Source organism: Chelonoidis abingdonii, chromosome 7 (genome assembly GCF_003597395.2).
Source record: "Chelonoidis abingdonii isolate Lonesome George chromosome 7, CheloAbing_2.0, whole genome shotgun sequence".
Taxonomy (NCBI): Eukaryota; Metazoa; Chordata; order Testudines; family Testudinidae; genus Chelonoidis; species Chelonoidis abingdonii.
In genome coordinates, this window is record NC_133775.1 from 3,623,600 (window position 1) to 3,637,443 (window position 13,844).

The 13,844-nt window shown below is 60.1% G+C and overlaps 1 protein-coding gene across 1 annotated transcript; it reads left to right on the forward strand.

Annotated features, from left to right (window-relative positions):
• The first annotated feature begins 974 nt into the window (after positions 1-974).
• On the forward strand, positions 975-13,467 carry UROD (uroporphyrinogen decarboxylase). Its single transcript, XM_032804561.1, has 10 exons — positions 975-1,080; positions 5,685-5,797; positions 6,070-6,149; positions 8,624-8,686; positions 8,793-8,990; positions 9,470-9,631; positions 10,285-10,422; positions 11,920-12,020; positions 12,699-12,765; positions 13,156-13,467. The coding sequence occupies exons 1-10, from the start codon at positions 1,058-1,060 to the stop codon at positions 13,318-13,320; spliced, it is 1,110 nt and encodes a 369-aa protein (XP_032660452.1). The 5' UTR covers positions 975-1,057; the 3' UTR covers positions 13,321-13,467.
• Positions 13,468-13,844: the final 377 nt, after the last annotated feature.

The window sequence follows — 13,844 nt, forward strand, 5'->3', positions numbered from 1 at the left end:
CCTGCCGGCTCGGCTCGCTCGGCTGGCCCGGCCCGTCCTACTGCCGCCAGTCAGACCCCGCCCCGCGCGTCACCGCTGCGCTGGGGGCGGCCACATGCGCCCTGCCTGGAGCGCAGCCTGCGCTGGGTGTCTGCCTGGGGCAGCTGGGGCCTGGCGGGAGCAGGCGCGCACGGGGGTGCTGTGTCTGGCCCCCCAGCTCGGGGTTCCCCCAATCGTCCTGTAATGTCTGTGGCCAGTCGCGGCTCCACGGGGGCAGGTGGGGGCTGGCAGCAGGGCCCGGAATTTACCCGCAACGGGCGGGGAGTTGCAGGGGGGCGCTAGGGGACCGCTGTTTTGGGGGGCAAGCGCTGGGGCTGGGTTGGCAGGGGCCCGCTGGCGTTGCCGGTTGGAATTTAACTCCCATGCTCAGGGGTTCTCAGGCTGGAATGGGCGGACCAGGGAGAGTTTCAGTGAACCCAGCCCAAGCCTTCATCCCAGGTGGGGGGGAAAAAGGAGCCCCCCTCGGCTGCCTTTCCGGGAGCCCTGGCCGTGGGGGGGGAAATTGTTTGGTTTAGAAAAGGAAAAAGCTCAGATGTTTGGGCCAAAAAGGTCGGAGTTCTCCCCGCCAACGAGGAGCTCCCTGGGACTGAGTGATTTATCTGGGGGGGGGGGTGTCACTTCCCTGGGGGGCGCGGAGATGGAGAGGAAGGCCCCCTCCCCAACCTGGAGGGAGGAAGTCCTAAAGCAGTCAGACCCACTATGGGCTCAATGGCCTCTCCCTGGCTGAGACCCCCACACTCACTTCTCTCACCCCTGCCCCTCTTCCTGGGCTATTTCCCTTTTCTGAATGCGCCTCTACACCTGGCTTTACGGTAGATGGCTTTGCAGGGTCTTTCAGGCACCCAGTGGGGCAGCCAGAGCGCAACCCGGAAGTAGAGGGTAAGGAGCCCGCCCCCACGTGGGCGTGGCCAGAGCAAGATGGCGGCGCCCGTGGCCCCTCGGGGGGGCGTGACTCCGCGCTGGTGGGAGGGGGCAGCGGAGCCGCCAGCTGCAGAGCCCGGGCGGCGGGAGCAGGAGGATGGAGGGGAACAGCCCGCTCCGGTGAGTAGCGGGGCCGGGGTCAGAGGGCGAGGAGCCCCGGCCACTGGTGTCCCTGGCACGGGGGGCAGCGCTGATCCGGGGGCGGGTTCCGCCTCGCGTGAGGTCCCGTCGCGCCCGGCCCGGCCCGGGGGCAGCGTCTCCCCCGCCGGTCGCCTGCGGGGTCCCGGAGCCCCGGCTCGGGCTGTGCCCGCTGCAGCCCGGCCGCCCCCCCGCTGGGCCGTAAACCCACCTCCCGCCCCCCGCTGCTTTGTGTGGCTAAAACTTCGGCCGTTCCGGGAGGGCTTTTTACACCCCTGAGCGACGCAAGTTTTAGCAACGACATGGGCAGTGTGGACGGAGCCTGGGTCGGCCCTGCGGTGACACCCCTGTACCCCTGCAGCTCCGCTGTGCCAACAGGAGCCAGCGCTCCCGCAGCATCACAAACCACCACCGGGTTTGGGAGAACGGGACAAATCATGGAGGGTAGGTCCGTCAATGGCTGTTCGCCAGGCTGGGTAAGGAAGGGTGTCCCGAGTGTCTGTTTGTCAGAGGGTGGAGGTGGATGGCAGGAGAGAGATCACTTGACCATTGCCTGTTAGGTTCACTCCCTCTGGCGCACCTAGCATTGGCCACTGTTGGTAGACAGATACTGGGCTAGACGGACCTTTGGTCTGACCCAGTACGGCCGTTCTTGTGTTCTGCGTGGTCGGATGAAGCTCTCCCACTTGCACAGCTCTGTGCACAAGCACTCATGTCACTGTAACTTATGTTGCTCAGGAGGTGGTTTATTCACAGCCCTGAGCAACATAAGTTATGTTCACTTGGGCTGCAGCGGAGACAAAGCCTTACTTACCCTTCCTCTCAGTTGTCACTTCACATTCATCAACAGGGTGTCAATTTAACTAACACTCCACTACAGTGAGACAATCAACTTTGTGCTTTTTCTTTCTCATCTACATTAAAGTTCTATATCAGTATAACTAAAAACCACCCCCGAGTGACAGTTATACTGGTGTGATTCCCTGCTGTATACAGCACTAGGTCAGCGGGCGAGCTTCTCCCACCAGTATACCTACTGCCTCTCCTGGCGGTGGATTAATTACACCAGCAGGTGAGCTCTCTCCTGTTGGCTTAGAGCATCTTCATTAAAGCAGCAGTGCTGATGCAGTGGTTGTGGTGTAGACTTGCCCTAATTTAGGACAATATTGAAACTTCAGAGGGCCACCTGTTTAAAGTTACATGGGCCTTTTTGTTAAGCATGAGCTTGCAACTAACACTCGATCAGTATTAATGAAAGATGAGAGAACAGAGCTGTCTGAAGAATGGAAGTTCGGTTTTGGAAAGAATTGAGAGATTTGGTCAGAATGAAAATAAATTATGTAAATTTCAACTTTGTTACGTGTTGTAACAGACAATACACGATCCATGTTTCTATATGCCGTTGCGACATTGGGGAATTGCTTTCATTTTTGCCTGAAGTCAAATTCTGGTAAGATTGCCAGATTTTTGCAATGTTTTGACTTTGACAGAACTGTATCTTCCAATGGAATATGTTCCATTGAAGTTCCTTTGGCTCAACTAGAGAATCTCTCTTGGTTTTGCATTTGCCAGCACTTTATGTATAGCTAATTGCGCCGAGTTTCCCTGCCTGCGTAAACCTTTCACGCAGCACTAGAGAGGAGAAAACTCCCTTAGACTGAAGAAAGTTATTGGCAGTGGGAACTTGGGGACAGGTGCAGTAGCTGAAGTTACAGAACTCTACATTAACAAGGTTGTAAATTGGCAGTTACGCTTGCAGAGTTACTCTGCGTACTACGGTCACAATTAGCAGCTGCAGTCAGGAACAGGACCCAGTTGTGTTAGGTGGTCCCACACCCATAGGAAACTCTACCCGGATGAGCTGAGGCTTCCACCGTCAGTTGCAGATTTAGGGAATCAAGTTTCTCAGTCTAGATTTTGCCCAGCCAGCTCACTGTGCCCTGCAAGTCACTGATGTATGTTTTCAAAAATATACTGTATAAAACTGAAGCCAACACAGAAACCCCGATTTCCCAGCGGCACAGACTACTTAAACTACAAGGTTGCGATGGCAGATCTGCCCCCATATTCTGTTGCATGGGCCAAGTTTGCGAGATCCTATCTTCACTCCATGTGCAACCTGGTCAGGGGGCCTAGTTTCCACATGGCCGGCCTCTGCTTTGCTTCCCACCTCGTTCACATGGAGTGTGGTTGGGTCCGGTCGCTGTAGCATATAGGGGCCCTCAGCCCATGTGTTGAGACACCAAGCTAAGGTCTGCCCCTTCCGCCAGTCTTTGGAAGCTGGCCAGGTGGCAAGAGAAAATGCTTCCCTTCCGTGCCGTTCCCCAGACTGTAGGGAGTTACAGCCCTACTGTCCTAGGCCTAAACAACTCCCAGGCCTGCACAGCAGAGATACAGACTTCCTGCTAGCTGAGTGAGAGTTAAGTCCACATCAGAGACGCCTCCGAGCCCACCGTCCCCAGAATCTCCCCATGGCAGCTGCTGCCTCTGCTGTCTGCCACTGATAACTTAATCAGCACTGTCTCTTTGTGGTGCTCCCTGACTGCACATTGTCTGTACAAGTGATGGCTGGGCAGGCGGAGCTGGGAGAACAGGAAGGTGCCCTCGGCACCCTGCTCCCACCTCCGGCTGGCTTGTCCTGCGTGATGTCCAGCTAGGACAGAACAGGGCAGCAATGACAACTGCACCCGTGGTCTCAGTCCGTTAAAACATTTCAGCTGGGATTATCTGTTACCACCCCCGAAGAGCAGCTTAATGCCTCCAGAGAAAGCAGCAGATTCCCACCGCAGCCACCAGCCCTTGGGGCTCTTTAATGGAGCAGAGGGAAGCCACCCACAGTCCTTCTGGCCTGGGAGGAAAACAAGCCTGTGGGGAGGGAGCTGTGCTGTGGCCAACACCTTAAACCTGAGTCTTGCCAGGCTCTGGGGGGCGCTTGTGTAGGCAGTGACCCTGGTGTTTTGGGACTCTTTCCCCGGTCAGTGAGCTGCGGGGACTGCCAGGGCCCGGGCGAGCTAGTGCAGAGTGTACTTGTCTGCTTCCGCAGTCACTGTGTGGCTGGGACTTCGTGGCTTTGCAGCAGGTATTGCAGTGAGCCAGGGAGTCGTGAGTGTGAGGCATGGGACTGGAACCCAGGAGATGGAGGCAGGTCTCCATCGCTCTGCCCCCCACTTCCTCCTCGTCCCGTAACATAGCGTTACTGGCGTGCTCCTCACTGGATAGTGTAGGGTACTTGGAGATCTGGGGCTGGTGAGGAGCTGGGATTCAAGGGGGCAAGAGGCAGGGGCTGCTAAATCCTAGCCCGCTATCATGCCTAAGTAGACACAAACCAGATACTATGTCACTGACGTCCCCGGCCTGGGAAATGGCCAGTTCCCTTCCCTGCCACGCCCCGGCCAGGACCACTCCTCCTAACGTGTTGGAGAGCGTTAGCCTTGTCCCTGCTGCCATCCCAGCCATTAGCCAGTGAGGAGGGACCTGCCCGAACCCTGGAGCGCAGAGGGCTCCCCTCCCTCAAGGAAGGAGTCATCCCAGCGAGGTGCTGCTGCCTAACCCCTAGGAGCCTGGAGAAGCAGGACCAGCAGCCGGCTCTGGGCCAGAGCTGACAGAGGAAGGCTTTGACTCTCCTGTGGGTCAGGGACTCTGTCTCTCCCCTGGAGCTTGGGCTTGCATGAGCAGGGAGCAGATGGGAAACCTGCCCTGGGTGCAGAGTGGCCTGTCAGCCTCCTCCTGGCAGGGGGCTGACAGCCCCCTGGAAAGGAAGAACCAGGCTGGGGCTGCACACAAACTCTCCAGGGGAGTAATTCAGGGTGAGGAGGGGGCCTGCAGGGGCTTCACCATGGCAGTAGAATGAGGAGGTGCAGGAACCCTGCCCTGGGCTGCTGGCAAGTTACACTTGGCGTCTGTGTGTTCCCAAAGCGCTGAGTCAATCTCTCTGCCCCCCGGCACAAGGCAAGTGTGGACTGGGGGACCCTCTTGCCAGGCTGGCCTCAGCTGCTCTTTAATCTCCACCCAGAAAGAGGAACCGTGGGATAACGACACGGCAACAGGCCTGTTCCTCACCTACACTGCAGAGCCACCAGCAACTCCTTTCTCTGCCTGGGGGTGGGGGCACAGGCCTGGCTCACCCCCTCCCAACCTCCTGCTGCAGCTCCAGGGAAACGCACTGCCAGGCTCCCTCCTTTATAAGCGCCAGCTGGGACTCAGCCCCCATGACAGCTGCTGTTCAGCTAAGGCTGCTGATTCCCAGCACCTGCCTGTTGGGACTTAAAGGGGCAGACTACCTTGTTACAGCAAATATCAGTCCCATTTTACTGGTGGAGAAACCGAGGCATGGAGGCAGAAATGGGCAAACGCACCAGTTCGCAGCCCCGGTGCAGAGTGTGGTCCCATGCAGCTAACTCCTCAGACTCCAGAGTGTCGAAGGGCCAACTTCTGTGATCTCGCTTTGCCCCCCCGGCGGGGGGAGTAGCTGGGCTCTGCGGCTCTCTGGGGGCAGTGATCTCCTGCCCCCATCCTGCTCCTAGGGGATTGCTCTCAGTGATGCTGGGTCTGCTCACTGCCTGCCCCTACTTCCCCCCTTGCTTTAGGCCCCAAGACTTCCCTGCGTTGAAGAATGACACGTTCCTTCGAGCGGCGAGAGGGGAGGAGACGGAGTACACCCCGGTCTGGTGCATGAGGCAGGCCGGCCGCTACCTCCCAGGTGAGTGGCCATTGCACAGAGTCCAGGCAGGGCACTTCTAGTTGGAGCGGGAGTGCCTGCCCCCCACTCCCCTGGCTGGCTGGCTCACTCTAGCTGGGCATCGCTCTGGGAGCAGGGGGGCAGATGGAGGAAGAGACTCAGAGCGATGGGCGGAGGCCAGGGTAGCTGAGGGTGCTGCTGGGACCCATTTGCCAGGTCCCCCTTTGCCCTCCTGGCATGGTGGGGCTCAGGGATGCCCTCTCCAGGGCCTCACCCAGCTGATCTGTTTGCAGAGTTCCGGGAGACTCGAGCTGCCCAGGACTTCTTCGCCACCTGCCGAAGCCCAAAAATGTGCTGCGAACTGACCCTGCAGGTGAGCAGCTGTCCAGCACCTGAGCTGATGTTCTTCCCAGGATGGGCTTTCCTCCACTGCCGCAGAAGCCCTGAGAGCTCCCCCTGGGGGCTGTTGCAGTATTGATTGGGTGCCCCCCCAGCCCACCAGAGGGAGGTGCTGCCTTCCTGCCCAGGGTCCTTCTGCTTACCCCGGGCTGAGACACGTGTGACAGCTTGGGGGCTAAGCACCCTCCTGTCAGGCTGCAGACCCAGCCCTGATGGAGAGCCCACGTGTGCCCTTCCTTAGCCTGTGAGCTCATCCGGGCCAGGCCCAGGCTGACAGCAACACGGGGCTGCTGGACTGGGCAAGATCTGGAAAACCTTGTAAACTGGAGTCATAGAAATGGGATGCAATTTACTAGTGCAAAGTGCAAGGTCCGGCACTTAGGGACTGACCAGAAGAATTTTTGCTCTAAGCTGGGGATGTGTCAGTTGGAAATGACCTGGGTGTGTTGGGCTGTGACTGGGTCCCAGTGGGGGCCAGCTGTGGTCACTCAATGAGGGTGAACTGCAAAGAATGGGGCAGACAATCCCCACAGAGCGGGTGGATGTTCCAATACTTAGATTCACCAACCAGCACAAACCAGCTCCTGTATTACCTCACTGGTTACTCCGGAGTCCAAACACCACAGTTCCCTTAAAGCATCGAGCCTCAGGCCTCCAGCCAGTACCCACAGCAAATATGAACATTTCTGTAAATCTTATTTCATCATGTAAAAGAAAAGGTTCTACCAATCCTAAAGGATCGGACACATCATCTCCCAGGTTATTAAATATTCCAGATCTTACCCAACTACACGCTACAGCCAATTCTTATTAACTACACTAAAATGTGTTAAAAAAACGAAAGAGGGAGAGGCTGGTTAAAAGATCAATATACGTATAGACATGAGTTCAGTCCACTGAGGTGCAGATTCGCAGCAGAGAGGGTGAGCTTCGTAGCTGCAAAGAGTTATTTTAGAAATAGTTCATAGTTTATAGTCCAGTGTCCCAATCTCATTCAGGGCGTCCCAGCATAATTGGGACATCAGTCTTGCGACTCAAACTTCCCCTGGTGAAGCCTAAGCAGATCTGAGCTGACAGAATCAGGACCCAAGGACCTTTTATACAATTTCATGTCCTCTTTGAGGGGTTGGGATTCGCTTGGGGAACAAAAGATAATCAGGATGACTTCGAAGGAGGTCCACCACCCTAAGGCCATTTGCTTGTCCCTCCCCCATTCACAATACATTTCAAAGAGAGATGAATCTCAAGGTATCATGTAAATGAATTGTAAACACAGGGTATCAGAATACAGCATGGACAGGGACTGCTGATTACATTGTCATATGTAAATACACAAACATTCTCTCCCCACCTGTCTTCTGTGGGGTATTTATTTTGCAGGATGTTTAACCCTTTCTAGCCATGGGTCACGTGGTCATTCACAGTTTGACTATGAGCTACCAATGTGATGCAGCCATGAAAAGCCTCATGCAGTCCTGGGTGCATCAGACGAGGTGTTTCCAGTAGAGACAGGGCAGTGTTACTACCATTATACAAGGCACTGGTGAAACCTCACCTGGAATACTGGGTGCAGATCTGGTCTCCCACATGTTAGAAAGATGAATTCGAACTGGAACAGGTGCAGAGAAGGGCTACTAGGATGATCCGAGGAAAGATCCTCCCTTGAGAGCTTGGCTTGTTTAACCTAACCAAACACAGGCTGAGGGGAGAGCTGATCGCTCTCTCTAAATACACCAGAGGGGTAAATACCAGCGAGGGAGAGGAGTTATTTAAGTTAGCACCATAGTAGACACAAGAACCAATGGCTATAAACTGGCCATCAACAAGTTTAGGCTTGAAATTAGACGAAGGTTTTCTAACCATCAAAGGAGTGAAGTTCTGGAACAGCCTTTCAAGGGGAGCAGTGGGGGAAAAAACCTAACTGACTTCAAGACAGCTTGATAAGTTTATGGAGGGGATGGTATGATGACACTTCCTACAGTGGTATGTCACCGATCTGCGACTGGTAGCAACAAATATCTCCAATGACTGGTGATGGGACAGTAGATGGGGAGTGCTCCGTGTCACTACAGAGAATTCTTTCCCAGGTGTCTGGCTGCTGGGTCTTGCCCATATGTTCAGGGTCTAACTGATCACCATATTTGGGGTCGGGAAGGAATTTTCCCCCAGGTCAGATTGGCAGAGACCCTGTGGGGGCTTTCGCCTTCCTCTGCAGCATGGGGTCACTTGCAGGTTTAAACCAGTGTAAATGGTGGATTCTCTGTAACTTGAGGTCTTTAAATCATGATTTGAGGATGTCAGTAATGCAGCCAGAGAGCAGGGTTGGGCGAGGTTCTGTGGGCTGTGTTGTGAGCAGGTCAGACTAGAGGAGCACAGGTGTCCCATCTGGCCGTAAAGCCCCTGAGCTGCGTGTGTGTCTGGCGCTGACTCTGACTTTGTTCCCTGCAGCCGCTGAGGCGATTTCCCCTGGATGCTGCCATCATCTTCTCTGACATCTTGGTGGTGCCCCAGGTAAGGGAGGCAAAGGTCTGCATTGCCGCCCCTGGGCTGGAGGGCCAGATCCCCTTGGGGGCTGTTGGGCGCCTGCGCCTTCACCTGTCCCGTGTTCTCCCCCAAGGCACTGGGCATGGAGGTGGTGATGGTGCCCGGCAAAGGGCCCACTTTCCCGGAGCCCCTCAAGGAGGTGGAGGACCTGCTGAAGCTGCGGCAGAAGGTGGACGTGTCGGAGGAACTGGGCTATGTTTTCCAGGCCATCACTCTGACCCGGCACAGCCTGGAGGGCAAAGTACCCCTGATCGGCTTCTCCGGGGCGCCGGTAAGAACCGCCCTGGCCCTCCCCTCTGGGGTGCGGGAAGCCAGGCCCGCAGCCCCACCGGGCTCCGGCTGCCTCACTCCCCGCCCCTTCGGGGGGTTGTGCTGGAGCTGTGTGTTCTCTGGAGGAAATCCCCAGGGCTGCAGCTGCTGATCAGCCTGAGGAGCACAAGGGGCTGACTGGCTCCTGAGCCACAGGGAAGGGGCGGACACCGGATGAAATGACCCTGCCTTTAGCATGGGGAGCGTTTGCTCAGAGGCAGATCCAGCCGGTACCCCCCACTTCCGTGCCGTCCCCTGTGTGCATTCCAGCCCAGATGGTGCCTCCTCCGTCTCGGACCAGCCCTCGTGCGAGGGGCGACTGGCTGTCGCGGTGAAGGAGAGCCCCTGGCGGGTCCATGAGCCTCCAGGGTGTTGGGGGGGCCGGGCTGGACCCGCTCGCTTACTCACTCTTTGTGCCCTGCTAACTCCTTCCTCGCCCAGTGGACCCTCATGTCCTACATGATTGAAGGCGGTGGCTCCAATACCATGGCCAAGGCCAAGCGCTGGCTGTACCGGCACCCCGAGGCCAGTCACCGCCTGCTGCAGCTGCTGCGGGACGTCATTGTGGAGTACCTGGTGGGCCAGGTGGCAGCCGGAGCTCAGGTGCGCCTTGTCTGGGGGGGGCTCATGGGAACAGTGCGGGGGGGGCAGGGAGAGCTGGGGGTCCCTCGGGCGGAAACCTGCCAACGGGGCGTCGCAGTGGGTTACTGAGGTTCACGGTACCTGGGGGGGGGGTGCAAGAGACGCCATGTGCACTTCCTCATGTGGAAATGCATAACGCAGCTGGGGGGCGGGGGCGGGGGAGGCGGGGGAGCGCAGGGCTTACTGCTCTGTATCCGCTAGGGGTTCAGACTGGTGGAGTCGAGAGGGGAGGGGCCCATTCTGGGCTGGGGGCTGAATCTGGACTCGGGGTGCTAGGAGCCCATTCTGGGCTGGCGGATGGGGGCTGAATCTGGACTGGGGGTGCTTGGAGCAAGGGGACCCTTCTGGCCTGGGGACTGGGAGATAGGGGCCCACTCTGGGCTGGGGGCCCATTCTGGGCTGGGAGATGGGGGCCCATTCTGGGCCGGGGGTCCATTCTGGGCTGGGAGATGGGGGCCCACTCTGGGCCGGGGGTGCTTGGAGCCAGGAGCCCATTCTGGGCTGGGAGATGGGGGCCCATTCTGGGCTGGGGGTGCTTGGAGCCGGGGGCCCATTCTGGGCCGGGGACGCTGGGAGCCGGGGGCTCTAACCCGCTGTCCCGTTGGCTCTGGAAGGCTCTCCAGCTGTTTGAGTCCCACGCCGGGCACCTGGGCCCCGAGCAATTCCGGGAGTTTGCCCTGCCCCACATCCGGGACATTGCCAAGCACGTGAAGAACAAGCTGCAGGCGGAAGCGCTGCCCCTGGTGCCGATGGTAAGGAGGGCGCTGGGCCTGCCTGGGCGCTGCCATCGAGGGGATTTCAGGGTCGCTGCTCTGGGGCCAGCCTCACCCCCAGCTGCCCCAGCCTGCAGCTCGCCACTGAAGGTCACTGAGGCAAGTGGGAGGGGCTTCCCTTTGGCCCCGCCCCTTGATGAGGCTGAGCTCTCTCTGAGTGCCCTCTGCCAGGTGGCTCCCCGGAGCAGGTTCCCCGGCGTCAGCTGCTCTACGCTCAGCAAGAGCTCCCAGCCCGGGAGGCTCCTCGGTGGTGGGGGCAGGGCGGTGGGGCTGCTGCTGCTACGCCCCCCGCCCCCCATGTGCCTAGTGGGGCAGCCGCATGTGGGTGAGGGGCCTGAGCCCACATCGGTCTCCTCGCTGGCCCACTGCAGATGGGGCCCTCCCTCCACAGGGCAGCCTGACAGCAGAGCACTGGGCCAAGGCAGCTGCCACGGGGCTCCAGGGCACCCAGGCCGCAGGGGGACAGCCCGGCCCCTGGCCTCCTGAGCCCCACACGCGCCCCACTGCAGCGCTGGGCACGGGCAGGAGCCGAGCCCTGCCCAGCCCGTCTGGCTGAGATCCAGCAACCCGCCTGCCAGCCAGCCAGCCAGTGCGTCCCCGGCCCCAAGGGGAAGTGGCCTGCTGCTCGGGCCCAGCTGTGGGGCGCTGTGCTGGGGAGACACCTCACGACTCGACAGCTTCCCGCAGCCGCCCCCTGCTGCTGAGAGTGCCGGGGGGTGGGGGTGCCCACTGGCTGAGGGCAGGTGTCTGCGAGCAGCCCGATCCCTGGTAGGCTCAGGGAACAGGGAGGGCAAAGGCCAACAGGGCTCCGCTCCTGCCCGTAAAGTGCGTCCAGGAGGCAGCAGGGCTGTGGCTGGCAGAAGCTGGCTGGGTTGGAGAGCAGGGACCTGGACAAGGGGCGGGAGGAGTCTGCCCTGGCCTGTGGGAGCTTTTACATCCCAGCAGGGGCACCCCTCAGAGGGGGCCAGCAGGACAGTGTGTGTGCAGTAACCTGGGGCTCTGGACGCCACCCTGCCCCCAGATGGCACCGGGACAGTCAGTGGGTCACACGCCCCGTTCACTAGCCCCACTGGCCGCACAGCCACCCTGCCCCTGGAAAGGTGCCTCAGGCCTGTCAGCACCAGCCTGATGACATGTGCCGGAGGAAGCAGCCGCGGCGGCCAAACACAGACTGCTGAGCTGGCATGGGCCAGGCCAGCCCGAGGGGAAGGCCCTGGAGACAGCACTGGCTGGTTCCCTGGTGTGCCTCAGTTTCCCCAGGGGAATGACAGCACCCTCCGCCCGCTGAGGGCTGTGGTGAATGTGCGGAAGGGACTCCGGGTCACAGGCCCCAGGATGGCACAGGGCAGGGGAGTTCCCGCTCTGCCACAGCTGCTCGTGGGCAGAGGCTGGCGCCGTGTCCCATTCTACACAGCGCAGGGCAGAGCCAGGCAGCACCCAGTGGCTGAGCCCCTCGCCCGCTTCTCCCCCTCACAGATCGTCTTTGCCAAGGACGCGCACTACGCTCTGGAGGAGCTGGCCCAGGCTGGCTACGAGGTGATCGGCCTGGATTGGACCATCCAGCCCCAGGCAGCTCGGTAAGACAGCCAGGGGGTGCAGGCTCAGCCAGCCCCGGAGCCGGATGGCAGCTCCTTGGCTCCCGGGGCCAGGCTGCCAGCTGGGGAGCATCTGGTTCCCTTGATCCTGCAGCCCAGCTGTCCAAGGCATGAGGCCAAGGCCCTAGAGTCACCCCTCCTCCCCCACCCGGGGGGCTGGGACACCGTCCCATCCTCCGTCCACTTCGAGGGGACCCTGGCTCTGCCACCACCTGGTGACTCCTGCCTGTGGGTGGCTCCACTAGCCTGCCCGCCCCAGGATCCTTCCCCTCCCCCCCACCCCCCTTTGCCAGGACACACAGGGCCCAGCGGTGCCTGTCGTCCTGTTTCAGGGGAGCTGGGCTGGAGCAGGGAGAGGAGAGGAATTTCCACCCAGGGGCTGCATCCCAGCTGCCCCGAGCACACGGGGGCTTCGCTGCTGGGGGCCAGCCCCTGAGAAGGGCCTGTGCCAGGCACGTCAGCTGGCTGGAGGAGCGTGTTGTGCCAGCCCTGGGTGCTGGGACCCGATCTATGAGCCCTACCACCGGGAAAGTAGCTGGAGCTTTGGAAGGCCTGTGGCCCAGCAGGGACCGGACCACTCTGGAATGCCTGGGGTGGGCAGGACAGGGGCACCATGTCTGAGTCAGGCGCAGCGACTTACCTGCTTCCTTTCCGTTCCAGAGAGCGGACGGGCCACCGCGTTACCCTCCAAGGGAACCTGGATCCCTGCGCCCTGTATGCACCCAAGGTAAGGGGGAGGCCAGCCAGGAGCTGGCAACCCTGGGTTCGAATCCCAGCACTGACACCATCTCCCTTTGGGGCAAAGCATGTCCTCTGCCTCAGTTTCCCCAGATGCACAATGGTGCCAGTGCCCAACTCCCAGGCGCTTGGGGAAGGGGAGTGAGTGTCACCTGGGCTTCTGGGGCTGAGCCTAAGAGAAGTGGGAGCCTCTGCCCAGGTGTCTGGCACCTCCCACCATGGCCATAGCAACTGGCAGAATCCAGCTGCCTTCCCCTATTTCCCCACCCCAGGGCCCCAGCTCCCAGACTGCACCGTGACCGTGCCTGCAGGTGGCACACACAGAGCTTTGGTGAGGGGACCAGGGCACCGGGCTCACAGTGGGTGTCCTGGTTGGCAGGAGAAGATCGGGGAGCTGGTGAAGAGGATGCTCGAGGGGTTCGGGACCCAGCGCTACATCGCCAACCTGGGCCACGGGCTGTACCCCGACATGAGCCCCGAGCACGTGGGTGCTTTCGTGGAAGCTGTGCACATGCACTCTCGTCACCTCCGGACGCCCGCCTGAGGTGCACGGGACCCGCTGGCGAGAGGACTGCGCAGTGCCGGCCCAGGGAGCGGCAGAGCAGAGGCATGGGCTGGTGGCTCTGCTGTCTGGGCATGGGAGTCTCGGCCTGCCTGGCCTGGGCACCGAATTAAAGCTCCTTGTTTCCCAGCGCAGAGTCTGATGTCGGGGAGGCCTGGCCGGGGGCTGCCATCAGATGCGCCAGCCAGCCTCAGCCAGGAGCGGTGCCACCTTGCGCTCAGGCACAGGCTGAAGCTGGCGCACTGGGCTCGCATCACCATGCCAGGTTCTCATGGCAGGGATCCAGCGGGCCCTGCATGCCCACCCTGCTCCCTTGGGGAGTCCGGCAGCAGCCTGGGCACTGCCTGGGCTGGGGGAGACCCGTGGCCTTGTTAACCCTGCCCGACTCAGGAGCCCAGCCCTTGGCAGAGATGATCCAAGAGGCAGCTCTGCAGAGCCTGGCAGAGGCAGCCGGGGTAGTGGCACAGCCGGTTCCATCGCCCCCTGCCTAGGGCTGGGTGTGGGAG